Source organism: Prionailurus bengalensis, chromosome B3 (assembly GCF_016509475.1).
Source record: "Prionailurus bengalensis isolate Pbe53 chromosome B3, Fcat_Pben_1.1_paternal_pri, whole genome shotgun sequence".
NCBI lineage: Eukaryota > Metazoa > Chordata > Mammalia > Carnivora > Felidae > Prionailurus > Prionailurus bengalensis.
Genome location: NC_057355.1, coordinates 50,595,719 through 50,616,256, shown reverse-complemented (window position 1 = coordinate 50,616,256; position 20,538 = coordinate 50,595,719). Strand labels below are relative to the sequence as shown.

General features: G+C 38.0%; 1 protein-coding gene across 4 annotated transcripts in view; it reads left to right on the top strand.

Annotated features, from left to right (window-relative positions):
- UNC13C (unc-13 homolog C) overlaps positions 1 to 20,538 on the top strand; it is a 617,803-nt gene that overhangs the window by 35,607 nt on the left and 561,658 nt on the right. For all 4 annotated transcript variants that reach the window (XM_043555384.1, XM_043555383.1, XM_043555386.1 and 1 more), the window contains exon 6: positions 3,744 to 6,992. In XM_043555384.1, the coding sequence (XP_043411319.1) occupies positions 4,001 to 6,992 (2,992 nt within the window). In that variant the 5' untranslated portion in view covers positions 3,744 to 4,000. The remainder of the gene's footprint in view (positions 1 to 3,743; positions 6,993 to 20,538) is intronic.

The following is a 20,538-nucleotide window of genomic DNA, read 5'->3' as shown; positions in this document are numbered from 1 at the left end:
TCAGGGTGGATCTTTCTCCCTCTTTGGACAGGACATGAATGTTTGTGATAAATGACCTCTGCTCACACTGCTTGTCTTCCTCTGGATTAAGTCCAGCTCAGCCATCTTAGGCTTCTTGGATCTCTATTATTCATCTATTAACTTATGGACTTATTCTTTGTCTATTCATTCATTTATATACTTGCTCATATGCCCAACAAACATTATGAGTCTACTACATATCAGGCAAAATGGATATTTAAAGTTAAATAAAACACAACTTCACATCTCCAAGAGTTCACAGTTCTGGGAGAGATGCAGTTAACACATTTTACATAAATAATTGCTGTAAGAGTTACCATAACAAAGGTACATTCAAGGCCCTGTGGGAGCACACCAGAGGAGCCACTGACTCCGATGAGCTCAAACAGGGTGATGTTGATCCTTGCTGCGTCTGGGATATGTAGATTTTTTAGAGATGTTCATGAGACATGTGGAGGTGAAGTAAAGAAGAAAGGATGGGAGGCAGAATGAACAGCATAGACAAAGCACACTGGTGAGTTAATGGTATGGTAATCAAGGAATTGTAACTACCTCATCATGAATGGGGCAAATGTGCTTGTGGTAGTGACAGGAAATATACCAGTTAAAACTGTCAGCATTTTAGGTAGGAGGATTTATATATTAATCTTAGGAAAATTGGAGAGAAGAGCCAAGTTCGAGTCAGGAAGACCACATAGAATACAATGGTAATAGTTCAGATGAGAAATTGTGGAGTTCAGAACTAAGGTATTACTCAAAGGATGAGATGATATATTCCATCAATGTGGACATGGGATGAACCATAGGGGAGCTAGAATGACTCCTGAGTATATGTCTCAAGGAAGTAGTAATTATGATAATAATTGAGATTAATAATTCATGAAAACAACTAGGTTAGATGGAGTTTAATTTTGGGCAACCAGGTGAAGATATTTAAGTGGCTAAAATGAAGGCCAATTCTTTTTCTTTAAAATGAGTTTCAGGGGCGCCTGGGTGGCGCAGTCGGTTAAGCGTCCGACTTCAGCCAGGTCACGATCTCGCGGTCCGTGAGTTCGAGCCCTGCGTCGGGCTCTGGGCTGATGGCTCAGAGCCTGGAGCCTGCTTCCGATTCTGTGTCTCCCTCTCTCTCTGCCCCTCCCCTGTTCATGCTCTGTCTCTCTCTGTCTTAAAAATAAATAAATGTTAAAAAAAAATAAAAAAATGAGTTTTAAATAAGTTCACACCTGTGAAGCCATCATCACAATCTATGCCATAAACCTATTCATCATCTCTATCCACTTTTTTTTAAATTGTATTTTGTGATATGAACACTTAATGCAGATCTACCTGTTGAGCAAAAATTGTAAGTATACAATACAGTATTAATTATTGGCACTATGCTGTATAGCTGATATCTAGGATTTATTCATCTTTCGTAACTGGAACTTTGTACCCTTAAGCCAGTTCTTTTTTTTTTTTTAATTTTTTTAATGTTTATTTTTGACAGAAATCATGAGTGGGGGAGGGGCAGAGAGAGGGAGGGAGACACAGACTCCAAAGCAGGCTCCAGTCTCTGAGCTGTCAGCACAGAGCTTGCCACAGGGCTCAAACTCACGAACCACGAGGTATGACTTGAGCAGAAGTCAGATGCTTAACCGGCTTAGCCATCCAGGTGCCCCTAGGCCAGTTCTTCAGTAAGCATTTATTGAGTGCTTATCATGTGTGCTGAATACAGGATGTTTACAATAGGACAAGTTACAGTTTTTACCCTTAAACAAGTTACAGTTTTTACCCTTAAGGAAGATCTACTGAATGGAGAAAGAAATAAGACTGTAATACAGAAGAGTTCTAATTGCCTATGAACTGGGTTGTGGGTGTGTGGCAGAGAGAGTGAAACACTCAGTTTGGGACACTGGCGAGGTCTTCACAGGACAAATGATTCTGGACTTTATAATTTTTACAGACAGGGTGGGCAAGATACTAGTGATATGTTAGAGAATAGAAAAGTTACTAAGGTGTGAAAGATCATAGAGCCCTTAGTGAATACTAAGTCACTCTATGTGGTCGGAATATAGAGCAAGTAGGTATGTAGGTACAACAGTGGACGCATGCCCTTGGGTTCATGTTTTTTGAGGCATGGCTTCAATTCAGGTTGAGTTTTCCTGATTAAAAATTTTCCAACAATTATTGCCTAGAACAATAGTTCTGAACAAATAATGCAGGTCAGGAAATGTATAATGATTTCATGAAATGTCAGAAGCATTAACAAAATTGTTGCTCTCATTTAAAAAAAGAGTAAGCACTTTTTTGAGGTATGATAGACTCAGGATCATGAGTTGAATGCTGATTAGAGTAGTTTATTCTATGAAAGTTAGTTTTAAAATAATTTACCTACCCTACTGCCAATTGCCAAAGTCTTCTCTCCACAAGAAAAGTTTGTCAAGGGGTACAAAAAGTATTTTCTTTTTAAATTTTAATTTAGTAGTCAATTTCTTGACACTTACAGAAGTGGAAAGCAGGTCCTGGCTTATAATTATGAATGAATACCAAACTGGTTCAGACAAGAGGAATTAGACTCTTAATAGTTTATGAGACCCAGAAGACACGGACTTCTTTAGAATCTGTCTCTCCTCCATCTTTATGCTTCCCATTCTCATTTACATTGCCTTGCTTCTTCTTGTGAAGCTTGTCTCCTGGCCAGAGCATTTTTCCCTTCAAGTCCCTGCAGAATGTCAGTGAGGTAAAAATGGAAGATTTCTAAGGAGAGGGAGCTGATAGCCAGCCAGCTCCTAGAACAATATGCAGTTGGTGATGTATTCTTTAAAGAATTACATAGATTATTTGTCCACTCAAATATGTAGTTCAATGTTAGGAGAGGCTTTTTGGCTGTTACCAGTATTTTTGTGGTTTCTTTCAGCTGTAAAATAGTTAAGCTCAATTCCACAAAATTTTGTTTAGAACCTACCACATACAAGGTGTGGTACTATTGAACCAGGAAAATTAATGTAAACTTTTTCTCTCTTTTTCTCTTCTTTTACTTCATGTAATTCACGAAATTAATCATCGTAAATATTAGTTACTGGTGTGGTCATTTGCATTATAAAGTATCAACTCATTGGACGAGTTCTACCTAACCAATTTTTGATTCTCAGTAGGTAACTTTTATTTGTGACACAATTTCCTTTTGTAATTTGGTACTCTATCTCCAGTCAGAGTTCTGCCCTGGGGATGGGTTCCCTGCCATTTGCTACAAGGCTGTACCAGTTGATTGGGATGGCTCAACTCTTTCAAGTCATGTCCTCTCAAAACTTGGATATATTAAATCCAAGCATGTTTTCAAATATGTTTTCTCTTGGTATTTATTTCATTATGTGAAATATTTCTCACTTGGATGACTTTATTATTTAAGAAATTCCCACTCTATCTAGAAAAGTAAAATGTTATTTGAACAAGAAAAGGGCTTACACATATGAATAATATGAATTTGATGAGTTTTATTACTGTGTGAGTTGTGCCCCCTAATTAATGATTTAAAAAGAAAAATATAACTTTAATGTAGTTATTGGTACTAATTTGCTTTATAGTTATTTTAAAAATAACTCTGTACTGAAATTCACATACTTCTCTGCTCCCCTCAGCAATGTTGCATACATTGTGTATCTTGACTACTTCAGAAATATGTTAGAAATGGGATTAATCTAGAATTGAATTCTGATAATCATTTCAACATTTCTTTCTTTTAGACACTATATGAAGTTATGTGGAAATGAGAGAGATTCATGAAACCCCTTCTCCGGGAGAGAATGTCTTTCATAAATGGAGATTTGCTTATGGTTGTCACAGGACATTGACACTGCAGCAGAACCATGGCTGCCATTCTTGGTAGTTTCAGTAATTCAAAGAACATCTGAACAGAGATGCTTGCCTTGGATTTACAGATTTTCATCCTGATACTTTGTTTACTACTTTGGGGCAGGAAAACTTGCACTAATTGCTCTCCATGGTGGCTAATCTTTTCAAGAGCCTGATTTTACCTTACATACATAAGCTTTGCAAAGGAATGTTTACAAAGAAACTGGGAAATACAACCAAAAAAAAAGAGAATCGTCAGCACAAAAAGGATCAAGACTTTCCTACTGCTGGCCAGACCAAAACCCCTAAATTTTCTAATACCTTAAAAAGCACTGTAAAGAAGATTGCGAAGTGTTCATCTACTCGCAACTTATCCACTGAAGAAGACGAGACTAATAAAGAATTTTCCCTCTCACCAACATTCAGTTACCGAGTAGCTATCGCCAATGGCCTACAAAAGAATATTAATGTAACTAACAGTGATAATGAGGATCTGCTTCAAGAGTTATCTTCAATTGAGAGTTCCTATTCAGAATCACTCAACGAACTAAGGAGTAGTACAGAAAACCAGGCACAGTCAACACACACAATGCCAGTTAGACGCAATAGAAAGAGTTCAAGCAGCCTGGCTCCCTCTGAGGGCAGTTCTGATGGAGAACGCACTTTACATAGCTTAAAGCTAGGAGCTTTACGCAAACTGAGAAAATGGAAAAAGAGTCAGGAATGTGTTTCATCAGATTCAGAGTTGAGCACAATGAAGAAAACCTGGGGAATAAGAAGTAAATCTTTGGACAGAACTGCACGAAACCCAAAGACAAATGCCCTCGAGCCAGGATTCAGTTCCTCTGGCTGCATTAGCCAAACACATGATGTCATGGAAATGATCTTTAAGGAACTTCAGGGGATAAGTCAGATCGAAACAGAACTCTCTGAACTACGAGGGCATGTCAATGCTCTCAAGCATTCTATAGATGAGATCTCCAGCAGTGTGGAGGTTGTACAAAGTGAAATTGAGCAGCTACGTACAGGGTTTGTCCAATCTCGGAGGGAAACCAGAGACATTCATGATTATATTAAACATTTAGGTCATATGGGTAGCAAGGCAAGCCTGAGGTTTCTAAATGTGCCTGAAGAAAGATTTGAATACATTGAAAGTGTGGTGTATCAAATTCTAGTAGATAAAATGGGCTTTTCAGATGTACCAAATGCAATTAAAATTGAATTTGCTCAAAGGATAGGACACCAGAGGGACTGCCCAAATGCAAAGCCTCGACCCATACTCGTGTACTTTGAAACCCCTCAGCAAAGAGATTCTGTATTAAAAAAATCATACAAACTCAAAGGAACAGGCATTGGAATCTCAACAGATATTCTTACTCATGACATAAGAGAAAGAAAAGAAAGAGGGATACCATCCTCCCAGACATATGAAAGCATGGATATAAAGCTGTCTACTCCAGAGCCCAAAAGCAAGAAGAATAATTGGCAGTCACCTGATGACAGTGATGGAGAGCTGGAATCTGACCTCAATAGAAATAGTTACGCTGTGCTTTCCAAGTCAGAGTTTCCAACAAAAGGAAGTACTTCCAAGTCAAGTTCAAAATCACACAATTCAAGAGCCAAGAATAAAACTGCTAGTGGCAGCAGAATTTCAAGTAAGTCTGATTATGATAAAATTTCCTCACAATTGCCAGAATCAGATAATTTGGAAAAACAAACTACAACCCATTATGCAGATGCTACACCCCTCTGGCATTCACAGAGTGATTTTTTCACTGCTAAACTTAGTCGTTCTGAATCAGATTTTTCCAAGTTGTGTCAATCTTACTCAGAGGATTTTTCAGAAAATCAGTTTTTCACTAGAACTAATGGAAGCTCCCTCCTGTCATCTTCAGACCGAGAACTTTGGCAGAGGAAGCAGGAGGGCACAGCCACCTTGTATGACAGTCCTCAGAATCAACATTTGAAAGGGGCACTTCAGGGTGTCCAAGGGCAGAGTGAAATTGAGAACACAGAAACTGTGGATAGTGGAATGAGTAATGGTATGGTATGTGCATCTGGGGACCGAAGTCATTACAGTGATTCTCAGCTCTCTTTACATGAGGATCTTTCTCCGTGGAAGGAATGGAATCAAGTAGAGCAAGGCACTGATTTAGGTTTAGATTCATCCACCCAGGAAGCTTTTGACTATGACACAAACAGTCTATCTGATCAACAACTAGATGTTTACAATAAAGACCTAGAAGACTTGGGAAAGGGCCACAGTGACTTTCAGGATGACTCTGAGAGCTATGATTTAACCCAAGATGACAATTCATCTCCATGCCCTGGGTTGGATAATGAACCACAAGGCCAGTGGGTTGGCCAATATGATTCTTACCAGGAAGCAAATTCTAATGATCTGTACCAAAATCAAAACCAATTGTCCATGATGTATCGAAGTCAAAGTGAATTGCAAAGTGATGATTCGGAGGATGCCCCACCCAAATCTTGGCATAGTCGATTAAGTATTGACCTTTCTGATAAGTCTTTCAGTTTCCCAAAATTTGGATCTACATTACAGAGAGCTAAATCAGCATTGGAAGTGGTATGGAACAAAAGCACACAGAGTCTCAGTGGGTATGAAGATAGTGGCTCTTCCTTAATGGGGAGATTTCGGACATTATCCCAATCAACTGCAAATGAGTCAAGTACCACCCTTGATTCTGATGTCTACACAGAGCCTTTTTACTACAAAGCAGAGGATGAGGAGGACTATAGTGAACCAGTGGCTGATAATGAGACAGATTATGTTGAAGTGATGGAGCAAGTCCTTGCAAAGCTAGAAAACAGGACTAGTATGACTGAAACAGATGAACAAATGCAGGTATACGATCATCCTTCATATGAAACACCTTATGAAACCCCACAAGATGAGGGTTATGACGTGCAGGCAGATGATATGGTTAGTGAAGGAGGATTGGAGCCATTAAATGAAACATCAGCTGAAATGGAAATAAAAGAAGATGAAAACCAAAACATCCCTGAACAGCCCATGGAAATCATAAAGCCAAAGAGAATTCGTCCTTCTTTCAAAGAAGCAGCTTTAAAAGCCTATAAGAAACAAATGGCAGAATTAGAAGAGAAGATCCTGGCTGGAGGTACTCATGTTTACATGCTACATTTTGAGCTAGTTGTATTTTAACGTTGGGTGGTGCTTCTTTAGAGTATGTTCTGTATTCACTCTTGGGAGAAAGAATGTATTTGCAAGAAATTTGCATGTTTATTCTGAGAAGGGTATTAGTTTACTCTGCTCCCCCCACAAGTTGGGCTTGATGATTTAAAATCAGGGTGTTTTCAAATAGGTCATACTAAAATGAGCCCAGATTTCTCTGCTAGGGTTAGGAACAAACCCCATTTCATATTAACTAACTTTGTGGCATCAGTCATCAAAAGGAAAAAAAAAAGGGGGGGGGCAAGTGAAATCGAACAGCAACCCAGAATTACTTTTTGGTTCTATTAGGTTTACAAGGATGAGGAGAATGCTATCATTTTAAAGAATTAGGAACCATAGACTCCAGTTTTACCCCTCCCATCAAATCTATACTTTGAAGCCTGCCATAAGGGGGAGGTGGATATGCATAGCCAACCCTAGCCAGTCCCATGGAGGACCATTGCCTCCATCACTGCTTACTGATGAAGCTGAGGGAGTACAGTATAGCCAAAACCCTAGGCCATGACTGAATGGTCACAAAGCACTCTTTGAAGAGGAGTCAGTAATGAGTCAAGTTCTCTCCTAAACAGAAGTCTCTTCCCCCCTTATGATATTGAAAAGAGCTATTCTTATAAAATTCTTATTTAAGAATTTTACTTGATTTTTCCGAGGGAACAATTTTGGTTCATCCACTTTTGAAAACTAGCCACTTGTAAATAGGTGTTTTTGACTTTTTATTTTCTACCAAACTTCACCTGCACTTACCCCAATCTCTTACCATTTATGTTATTTCCATGCTTATCACTTTTATCTTTAGGGTAGTTTGATATTATCTCAGTTGTAATGAATTTTATATTGTTAAAGTTGTCCTTATTTATGGCATTGTAGTCTTTAATGTATTTACATAACATTTCTTAAAGGTATATATTAAGACGATCAACTGTCCTTGCCATTATGAAACAATATAACAATTTCCTCAGCCAGTAGCTGATGACGGCATCTTTGTCTTGAACAAATTTGTTGTTAGACATTCCTTAAAACTGGTGATTTTCTTGTTGATAGGGCTAGATTATTGAATAGTTAGATACCTTTATTGTTAAACTGTTTCAGGCCCTAAGGCAATCGAAATAACAATTAGGATTATGTAATTTATTTAAAGAACAACATGAGTTAAAGGGATCTTGGGTGCCTTGGCTGTGACTTTGTTGTTTTCAGGAGGCAGTTCTCAACTATATTTAAAGCCAACGTGAATGTGCAGAGTAATCAAAATTCTATGCAAATAATAATTCATACGGGAATAATAACTATCTTATTTAAGAGTGATGTTTAATATTTAGATATCCTTATTACTGAAACTCAGTTAATAGTTTCTTGGGATAAAGGCCAACATGTGGATTCAGGTAAGTCTACTTAAGGGCATCTTAAGACTAACCAGTGTGCTTGAGTATGTGTCTATTGTGATTTAATAGATGTTTTAATGCCAGGTGGTTAAAGTATCTGAAATGTTAGGCAATATTATAAAAATTCCAAAACTATAAATTTCAAAAAGTTGATCTTCATTAACTTCTAAAATTCCAAGTTAGCTTATGCTTTCACTCATATGTGGATCTTCAGAAAATTAACAGAAGACCATGGGGGAGGGGGAGGGGAAGGGGAAAAAAAAGTTACAGAGAGGGAGGGAGACAAACCATAAGAGACTCTTAAATACTGAGAACAAACTGAGGGTTGATGCAGGGTGGGGGAGAGGGGAAAGTGGGTGATGGGCATCGAGGAGGGCACTTGTTAGGATGAACACTGGGTGTTGTATAGAAACCAATTTGACCATAAATTATATTAAAAACAAAAAATTCCAAAGTAGCAAACATCTACAAAGTAGATTGTTAGGAGTATTGACCCTTCGAGTAGTTAACAACCTTAATAGTCCAGTGGCACTTTTCCTTAGAGAACAGAAATACACTTAGTTTACTGCACATCACCAATTTAAGAATCTGAAAATAGGTAAAACAATGTTGTGCCATATACCTGATATCTTGGGCCTCGCTATAGAGCGCCTAGACCCCTCCGCCATCTTGGAGCTTGACATGTTATCCTTGAGCTAGCTTTGAATGGAATCTGTTGGGTATCATTTATCCTGAAGGAAATCAGACACACATCTTTAAGATGCGCTCTGGTTGCTTGAAAGGCACCAGATTGACTACCCAGGAGGCTGCAGTAGCCTAGATTTTAAAGGCCATCTTTTCTTCCTTTGGCAGCAGTCAGGCAGTTGTCTCCCTCCTGTGCCACCAATATGCCTCAGGAGGTAGGGCAGCCAAAGAAGGGCATTTTTCAGGCCCCTTGACTGCTCAGAGCATTCCAGTGAGGTGCCAATTGTCGTGATGGATTTTGTGCCCATGGCCATCTGCTTACTGGGCTTTGGGCAGATGCCAATAGATTTTTCTCTCCATGACTACCATGGAGAGGCTCTCCATCATTAGGTAGCAGAGCTGTTTTTTTTTTTCTTTTTCCATTACTAATCTGCCAAGATTAGAGTGTAGAGTTCTTGCTATAAAACTCCATAGGATGCTGTTGCCCTGATAGAGCTTTATGGAATTAGAAGTTCATAAATTTAATTGATTTCAACTTCTGTCCTCAGGGTCCTGGTAAAGAGGAATTTTAAAGACCCCAATGTTTATATGCACGGATATTTGGTCGTAGTGTTTTTGAGAACTTTCACCTTGAATAGTGTGCCAGTGGGGAAAGGATTTTGTAATGTGTGTAGCCAAAAACTCGATGAGGTCATATTCTTCCCTTGTTGCTGAACCCTGCTGAGTGGTACCTTTTGTGTAGCTGGCCTGAACCCCACACCATGGTAGTGACTCTTGGATCCCTTACCTCTAGTCCTGCTGGAATTAACTATTGTCTCCTCTGAATTCTCAGATACCTGCCTTTTATGGCACTAGCTTCTACCTTACATACTGACAGTTTCTCATTTTCTCTTCTAAATTGTCTTCTAAAGGTGAGAGGTTTGTTGTTTGCATTCTTTCATTTGCACTGTGCCTAGACCAATGCTTTATATGGAGTAGTCACTGAGTTAATATGTGTTGGATGAATGCTGAATCAAGGGGAACAGTATACTAAGTAGAAAGCACAACAAATTTCAAAGTCAAATCCAAAGTGTGGCCCATAAGACTGTGACTTTATGTTTTGAGAGTTTAGAAGTATGGTTTGAAATAAAAGCTTGTTATTACTACTTAAAATTTATTTAAAAGTTCTTACATTTAAAAAAATTATAAATTTGGGTATAGTTGATACATGATGTTACATTAGTTTCAGGTGTTCAACATAGTAATTTGACAAGTTTATACATTATACTGTGCTCACCCGAAGTGTAGCTACCATCTGTCACCATACAATGATATTACGGTACCGTTGACTATATCCCCTATGTTGTACCTTTTATTCCCATAACTTATTCATTCCATAACTTGAAGCTAGTATCTCCCATTCCCCTTTACCCAATTTGTCTATTCCCCCAACTCCCTCCCTCTGGCAAGCATCAGTTTGTTGTCTGTATTTACAGGTCTGATTCTGTTTTTTATTTGTTCATTTATTCATTTATTTATATTTTTTAGATTCCACTAATGAGTGGAATTGTATGGTATTTATCTTTCTTAGTCTGACTTACTTCATTTAGCATAATACCCTCTAGGTCCATCCATGTTGTCACAAATGGCAAGAAGTCATCCTTTTTATGGCTGTGTAGTATTCCTGTATACTGTGTGTGAGTGTGTGTCCCCCCACACCCCTCCCACCCACACCCCACATCTTCCTTATCTATTCATCAGTTGTATTGTTTCTATAACTTGACTATTATCAATAATGCTGCAGTAAGCATAGGAGTGCATATATCTTTTTGAATTAGTAAAAGCTTATTATTGAGTACTAGTACATACCAGATACTTTCCAGGAAGTTTATTTGTTTATTTTTATTTCTTAAAACACCACTAGGAATTATTCTGTTATGATTCTGTTTTACAGGTAAGGACACTGAGATGGTGAAAACCTGCATAACTTACTCAATGTCATACAGATAGTAAGAGGAGGGTCCAGAGTTAAATAGATGGTTATTTTGATTATTTAGAGCAGCCATATGCTAACTCACTTCAGAGATTAGGTATTCATGTTTTAAGGTGGAAAAACATGATCAAAAAGGAAGAGCATTAGTCACAGTTTTATTACAACTAAAGGATTTTCATTAAAAAACAGTAATAATATGAAAGGCACTGAGGTTTTGATATAAAATAGTTCATTCTTAGTTTTTCTGTTACAAGTCCTTGGTACATCGTATAAATCAAGGCTTGTAGAGCCCAATAAATACTGTACGACAGCAGCTTGAGGGATGATTTATTTGAAGTCTCAGTACACTTGACGTGGAATTAGAGTCTAACATCAGTTGGAAGTAAATTTTTTTAGCAGAACGAAAATCTCATTTTGTTTTGAAATGCCATTCCCAGGCTGTGTGTAGATTCTGAAAGAGACTGTGACATCTGTGATTAGCATAATTAATGATATTTTTACCATGGTGTGCATTTTGTTTTCTAATAGCTATAGAGTTTTGTGGAAATATTTTGGCTTCCAACAAAGATGTGCAGTTGAATGTAAAATATTTTCCTAAGATTGAGCCTTTATTACATTGGACGGGTAACCTGGCTGGTTGTTAGAATCATCTGGGGAGCTTTTGTAGTACTTGTTGTTCCCAACAAGTGTTGTACAATTTTTAAAAAAATTTTTTTTAACGTTTATTTATTTTTGAGACAGAGACAGAGCATGAACGGGGGAGGGTCAGAGAGAGGGAGACACAGAATCTGAAACAGGTTCCTGGCTCTGAGCTGTCAGCACAGAGCCTGATGTGGGGCTCGAACTCACGGACAGCGAGATCATGACCTGAGCCGAAGTCAGCCGCTTAACTGACTGAGCCACCCAGGCGCCCCATACAATTATAAATTTTTAGGATTATGTCATAAACGTTTGATTTTGTGGTTCTGTATTTGGGACCATGGATATTTATCCAAAATTGTATGTGTTAATGATGAATTATATGTGCACTTATAAATAAAACACACACACACACACACACACACACACACACACACACACACACACATAAAATCATAATAAAAGAAAATCCAGAAAATCCCAAGGTTAAAAGTAAAATTAACATCTCCTTCTATTCTTCAGAGAAAGATGATTTGTTTGACACTCTATAAACATATATATACCTCCTTTATTTTTAAATTTGACATAAATGATATTACATGTCATATACGCATGTTCTGCATCTTGCTGTTGTCATATATATATTTGAAAGATGTTCCATATGGTTCCACCATAGTTCTACAAATGGTGGAGAATGCATAGAATATAAATTTACTTAAGTTTCTTTTCCTTTCAATCAAAAGGACATTTTTAAAATTCTGTATATTTTAACATGATGAAATAGGCATGATCAAAATAGGCAAGAATAAAAACATGACTTTTTCCCCTCTAGGTCAATCACATTTGTGAGAAGGCTAGTTATTCTTTCTATGATGATGTAACCTATACATCTCCAAGATTAAATCTCTGGAATTGACTTAAATTCTGGGATTAATGTTTAAGAAGAATAATATTTCAACTACGTTTTGGGGCTTTTCTGGCCCAAATCTATCAAGAGATACTTCTCAAACTTTAGAGTCCAGGCCAGGAGGGATGGGATGTGCCTTTTTAATATACTCTCTAAGTGCTTCTGATGTAGGTGATCATCAGAACACATTTAAAGAGTACTGTGTAGCAAACATTTCACCTACCCATTTATTTAGAGTTGTTTTCTCTCTTCTTTTTTTTAAATTAGAAGAGGTAGAATCAGTCTAAGGAAATACAGGTATACTTTTCTTAACTTAAAAACAAATAAAGAATTATTTCCTAGTTCTCCAGAGCAGTAGGTTATCACATTTATGGAAAGATTTTGGTAATATCTACTCATTAAAGCATAGGCAAGAAACAGATATATTCCTTGAAAGGTGTATGTAAACTGAAAATTTTAGAAAGTAGCTATTTGAAAAATTCTAGGAGATTTTGCCATAGAAAATATTCAGCGAATCACCCATCATCCTACATATCCCACATTTTATGTTTTTTTGTTTGTTTTTACATTTTACTGTTTTTGCATGTTTGAGACTTGAGGAGGAGGAGGAGGAGGAGGAGGAGGAGGAGGAGGAGTAGAAGTAGTAGAAGATCTTTCCTTAAAGTAAGTATAGCAGTACTGGTCATGGTAGAAGGCAACCCATGTATAAAATATTCCATTAAAATGCAATGTATAGTAATAAACTTGTGGTTTAGTATGGTTTGATTTTTAATATTCTAGAATTACCTATAATACAAAGGGATTGTTTTGAGTTTTGAAACAGAAGATCTAGAAAGAATACCTGTGAAGAGTGAAGTGGCCAAGGTCCCCTAGGGGGAGCAGAAACAGCTGCCATCTTTACTTCTTGCTAGACATAAAGCCCAAATGCACAGGTACAGATGTCCTTCTAGGATACAGGACTGGAAGTCAAAGGGAGTTCCCTTTGAGTAGGGAGACAAGTAATGGTGGTATATATGAGGAGATTAGGTCAAAGTGGAGCCAAAGGTTTCCTTTTCTTTTGGTTTTCTTTCCTTGTTCCTTTTCTTATTTGTTTAGTTTTTGGTTTTATTTTGTTTTCGTTTTTGTTGTTTAAGTGAAGCCAAGTTTTAAAATATACTCTGGTGTGAGGTAGAACTAAGAGACTTAAGAAGTCAATACATATTTAATACTTTCCTATCAGATTGGGTTCTAGATATTTTAAGATGTTCAATTCTTGCTATAAACTTGGGATGATTTTCTATTTATTAACATATAATTTATATATATAATCTCTGTGATAGATTTTTGTAATCTCTGCATTTTAAAAATGAGATGGCTGAGTCTCGGAGAAGCAAAAGTGAGTCTAGGTCATACAGCTATAATAAGAGTATTGATGTAATGTGATGTTCATCTGACAAAATCCGAAGACGGATGCTATTTCTGTGACATCCTATTGCAACTGTCTTATCATGAAAGGGCATGGCTCATGTGCTTCATGGTCAGCCAGTTTTGTGTTAGCTGCTGTAGTAGTGATCTCTTTTAACAAAAAATGAGTAATAATGATTTGGGCTAAGAGATACATCACCTTTTTAGGAAGTTGAGATAATCTGGAAGGGTGACACTTGTCAGATTGAAAAAAGTTATTAGGGATAAAGAGTTGTTAATAACAGTAGTTTTTGAGGAATTAAAGCCTTCTATAGAAGGCAGGAAAGAAATTCACAAAGATATACAAAGGCCCTCTTAAAAATAAAAATGTAGAGTTCAAATTGTTTATTTATAATTATTAATGGCTCCCAAACTAAAGTACTTTGTAGAAAATTTGCTAAAAATGGAACACAGTTTTCAACGTTTTATTTATTTTTGAGACAGAGACAGAGCATGAACGGGGGAGGGGCAGAGAGAGAGGGAGACACAGAATCGGAAACAGGCTCCAGGCTCTGAGCCATCAGCCCAGAGCCTGACGCGGGGCTCGAACTCACGGACCGCGAGATCGCGACCTGGCTGAAGTCGGACGCTTAACCGACTGCGCCACCCAGGCGCCCCTGGAACACATTTTACAAGAAAATATTTCCTGCCAATGAAACGTGATACTTTCCAGATTGTACTGGGGGTGTTGCTTCAAAGACTGCAGTACAAATTTCCAAATTCCAGAGATTCAAGAGTTTTTTGTCAAATTCTCAGATAAATAGGTTTCTTTTTTGGTTCTACTAATGTCATTGTTCATGTTCTTCATGTAAGTTCAGAACAAGATTCTATAGAAATTATGACTCACTTGAGAATTTTCTTCTTGGAATAAAGCTCTGAACTCTGACGTAAGACAGAGAAAAGTATAGCTTAATCAGTTGTTATTGATTATATTAAAATGGGAGATACTAGGACCTGGGACAGTTATACCCAATGGGGTGATTCTGGATGTGAGATAAAGCTCAGCAAGTGAAGTTAGAAAGTCCAATGTAGAAGAGAAAATCTTCCAGCTGGAGATAATATTTTGGACTATGGATAACTATTAAACCATCTGGGAGTCTAGCTCTGGGTGTCAACTGAGTGAATAGAGAAGAGTTGGGCGCAAAGAGTATTGAAGACTGAGCTGGACTGGAAGTTGTTTTCGCTGATAGGGCCTTGGTTACTTGGTTAGGAACTAAGGAAGGCTCTAAACATCCCAGAGTGGGAGCTGGTAAGAGAAAAGCAAATCCCAGAGGGATTGATACACTAGCAAGTTACCAGGAGGTGACCTAGTTACCTGAACTAGGGTCCAAAGTCAGGAATGAGTCTCTAAAACAGATAAAAAAGTCAAATTGTTCCACTAGCATCCAGAGACTGAGTCTCCTTAAGGGCAGAATGATTTGATGCTGAGGCGCAGGTTGCTGGGATGCCCTGACCCCAAATAGGACTATTCCTCATATTTAAGATATTAACTTAGGTTGCCTCCATAGACTACAAGACCAGATAGAACTGAATGCAGTAATGAACTTCTTTAGTATGTCTTATTTCAATTTAGAAGTATGCTGCTGCTTGTCCTTTTTATTTTTTAAAGTGTAGTTATTTATTTTGAGACAGAGCAGGGGGGAGGGGGAGAGAGAGGATCCCAAGCAGGTGCTGCGCTGTGACTGTGCAGCCTGATGCAAAGCTCGAACTCACAAACCGTGAAATCGTGATCCTTGCTAAAACCGAGTCAGATGCTTAACCAACTGAGCCACCCAGGCTCTCCCCATCCTTCTTTTTAAAGGTAAATATGTTATGGAATCTTGTCAAGTACACCATTCATCAAACTTCGTTCATGCCGGCTCTCAGCTAGTCACCCAAATAAAAGAAATCTTCAGGGGCTAAAGTGGCTACCATTCAGCAGATTCAAACAGCTGTGATAGGACTCGTTTGGCAATCCCAAAGGGTCCTAAAATTAATGTGAGAAATGCCATTTTATTTTTATTTAGAATAAATGCATGTCCCTATTCATTCCAACAATCCTCATTGCTCTCAACTTATCCCTCACTTTTACCCCAGTTCAACAATGGTAACACTTTAAAAAGGATGGTACTTATTTTGACAAAAGCACACATATTAATTTTCTTAAGAACTCTATAAGGTGGGTAGCTTAATATTGTATAACATTTGTTGAGTATTTTTTTGGGTGCTAGACACTATTCTAAATATATTACACTATATTTACATAATCCTCCAAATAACCCTATTAGATGAGTACTATTATCTCTATTTTATAAAGGACAAACAGAGATAGGGTAACTTAATTAAGGGGAGAAACTACTTCAAAAAGTGGCAGAACCAAGATTTAGAATTAGGTGTTTTTCTTCTAGATTCTATGTGCCTAACTACTACAGTGTAGTTGAGGACTTTGGAAATTAAATGTTGGTATTCAACTTTACACGATGGAGACCTGATAAGGCAAGATGTCGATTTACCTGACAGCACTGATTTGTCAGCAGACCTATAATTACAAACTATTCTCTCAAATCATAGGCAAGCATTCAAGCTATCATATCATTCTCCCATTTTACATAATGTTATTACAGGCAACATGATTATCCAGTTGTCATTTCTGTGTAACTTGTGATAAAAGAAATTGTTGATGGCATGTAATAGTGGCAATAAGAAATGACAGTTGAATATGATCATTTTTCTCAGAGAGGTAGGTTAAGGTTCCCCTTAATGCCTTTTCTGATGCTCTGTGAAGTCTTGTGGAAAGCTGATGGTTTCAGTTTTCTATTTCTGTTCTTTAGTGATTACAATTAAAAATACACATACTCAGGGTGCCTGGGTGGCTCAGTCGGTTGAGCGTCTTGATTTCGACTCAGGTCATGATCTCGCAGTCTGTGAGTTCGAGCCCCACATCAGGCTCTGTGCTGACAGCTTGGAGCCTGGAGCCTGCTTCGGATTCTGTGTCTCCCTCTCACTCTGCCCCTCCCCGCTCATGCTCTGTCTCTGTCAAAAATAAACATTTAAAAAAATTAAAAAAAAATACATACTCTCCTGGGCAACCACACACACAGAAAATTGAATTCACTGAGTGCTTTAATAGGGGTATTCTACTATTTGAAGGAAACCAATAGGAAATTCTCAAGGTTTTCAATATTCCCGTTGCATTCTGAGCACATAAAACAATTTTAATATTTTAAAAAGTTAATTATCACATATATTTAAACCTTATAAAACATCAATGAGATAGACTATAGCCAATCTCCCCAAGTCTCTGACCTCAAGGTAATTACTGGTAGTTATATAGATTGTAAAACCAACAAGTCATGGGACCAGTATCAATCCAGGACTTTTGTATCCTACTCTGGTACTCTTTGCACAACAACATGTTTTAGCTACTTGCACATATTTATGCTTTTTTACCTGGACATTAGAGCCTCTTGTCTGTAACGAACTTCTGGGGGCTGTGTTGAGGTATTGCTCTGCTGAGTTTAGTGGTTCTCAGAATTTAGAGTGCATAAAAATCACCTGAGAGTACTTGGTTAAAAATATAAGTTATTTGATCCAATCTCCAGTTGGTTCCAATGTGGGATGATCCATGAATCATATTAAGAAATGCCTAATGGCTATTAGTTAATAGATCCTAAGTGCTTTTCTCCCTTCATTCTTTCTTGAGTGATTTCATTTGATTTTTTGGCTTAAGTTCCCATATGTGTGCTGATGGCTCTAAATCAGTGTCTTTGGGCTAATTCTCAAAGCTTAGTCCATTATATACATTTATTCTTTCCATCATTAATTGACCCACTCGTAAACTCATTCTTCAGTAAATATTGAATCATCTGCCTGGGCATTGGGATCAAGTGGTGATAAATCTTATTTGGCCTTTGTACTTGTTAAGTGGGTGAGATGAACTTAAAATTTTAAAGTTACACTATATAATTTTAACCATTTATAGCTGCTGTAGAAGTAAATACAAAGTGTTAAAAGAATATTCTAGTTTGGAGGTTAGAGAAGACTTCTGATAGTAATGAAATTTGATCTGAGATCTGAAGATTAAATATACTGAACTAAGAGGAAGGAAAAAGAGCATTCGAGGAAGAGGAAACAGCATGGACCAGGGTCTTAAGGCAGAAAATGACTTGACATATTTGAGGAACCTAAAGAAAGCCAGGTGCACCTGACCTACATCAAGCAAGGCAGAGAAGGGTATGAAACAAATCTGGTGTAGTAATCAGAAGCCAGATTTTTCTGAGTCCTGTGGATCACTTGGGGATTTTTCTGCTGTTGTTTTTTCCTCTTAGTAATCATGGAAAGCTATGAAAGGGATTACTATAATGAGTTGTAGGACTTCTATAAAATAGGAGACCGCTCATGCCTCAGATACGTCATGCCTAGCACTGAACTCTTTTGTCTCCTAATCCTGCTTCTCCTTCTGGGTTTCCTGTCTCAATAAATGACACCGCAATCCTCTTGTTTGCTTGGGTCAGAGAATCATCCTCTTTGGCAACTTCACTGTCAGGCTAGTGGACATTTGCATCCTTTCTGGCCATCCGGCACCTGAATTCCTTTCCTGTTGGTGTTCCTGAGTGTGGGAGCCCTTGGAGGGAAAGAGTGCCCATATCTTGCTGCGGGAAGAAGCTGAAGGGACTGGACATTACTTCTCCCCATGACCAGCAGCCTTGGCTTGAACACATGACTCAGAACTGGCAGATGGGAAGCTTCTGCCCAGGACTTTGAGTTTGAATCTGTCATTTCATAAGCTCTGACATTTTTACCACATAATGATCTCTCAAATACAGTCTTCTCAGTCACCATTGTCTCCACCCTTGTTCTAGAAGCTGCCTTCTCTTGTGTGGACTATGTTAGAGCTTCCGAACTAGTCTTCTTCTTTGTCCTATTAGCCCTGCCCCTTCCCCTATCTGTCACGTCTCTGCATACAAATATGCAAAACTACAAAAAAAAAATTCTTTGTAGTTACTTCTAGCATGAGGTCCAAACGAGCAGTGAATCCATTGTGCTGAAGATGCCTGCTTGCTTGCTGTACCCCCTCATGAGGCTGTAAACTCGCAGGAAGCAGGGGCTGTGCTGTACCCTGACATCTCTCATACGGCCCACTGTGACCAGCAATGAGACAGTGGAAGATTGTGTATAGGAGCATGGGCTGTGGAGTCAGCCTACAATTGTGCAATCTTAAACAAGTTGTTTACTTTCTCTGTAGTTCACTTTCCTCACTGAAAAAAATGAAGAGATCACAAGAATATGTGAGAATAAAACAAAAATAAGATGGACTTTGAGCCGAACCAGTAGGTAATCAGTAGGGAGCCAATTTACTTAAGAAGCACCAAGACTTCTTTTGATCTTAAATAATTTCTGAGAAGTATGCACCAAAGCCAAATGGTACAAATGCTTTCCTATATTTTTTTTAACTGAAGTAAAATTACCATACATAATGCATTTTGGGAAGTGATCAATTAGGTGAGTATTTTTGTGGTTTGAATCCTTGAAAAACTCTGGGCACAAGCTGCTTGAGGGAGTATTAATAGCTAGTTATTGATGTTTTCCTAAAAGACAAAGAAATGCAACAGCCTTAACTCCCTGGCTTGTTAACTTCTTTGCCTTGGGGAAGTTTTGACCTAGACAACCAAGTAAGTCCATCAACATTTATTGAATACTTAGAAGTGTGATGAGCTCAGGATGAGGGCCTTGGGAAGAGAGAAAACAGAGGATGCAAAGACATACATTCTTTCCTTGATAAGGTTAGTCTCATTCAGGTCAATTCAGCATTATTTCCTGAGTGAACTGTTGTGAGAATCATCATGGCTTATAGCCAAATATTATTATTAAGTTGTTGATTTAAAAAATACTGATTAGTATGTACCTGAATGTGCAGGTCATCAGAGTTAGAAGAGTAGACACAGGAAAGATAATTTATAACTAGAGAACGAATGACAGTTATGTTTTACTTAGTAATTATTATCTAATTCATAGTAGTTATTACTACTAATGAACTTTAGAAGATAAAAAGGAGTCCTAACATCAAAACTACTGACATTTATTCAACCCAAACTACATATCAGAAGTAAGTACTTCATGTGCATTTATTTAGCTTAAGTGTCTACACACACTTGAGAGGTACACCAGATGTTTCTGGAACTCCATGTTACACTCCTGAGCCTTCCTCTGATCTCAGATGCAGCTGTGGTGGACCACAGCATGGGAGTTCGGCCTCATCCTTCACTGATAGCTTCCAACCTTCTGTTCTTGCAGATTTCTGCCTTGAAGTCTCCCTGATGTTCAGGGATTCCTTCAGCAATCTTCAACAAGGGCCTTCAGTGGTTATTAGGTAAATGCTGCAGACTTCCATTCTTTATGAGACCACACCTCTGGAGGTACTCGCTGGGTCAAAGCCCTATTGTCTGCAGCAGCAACTTCAGTAATGTAC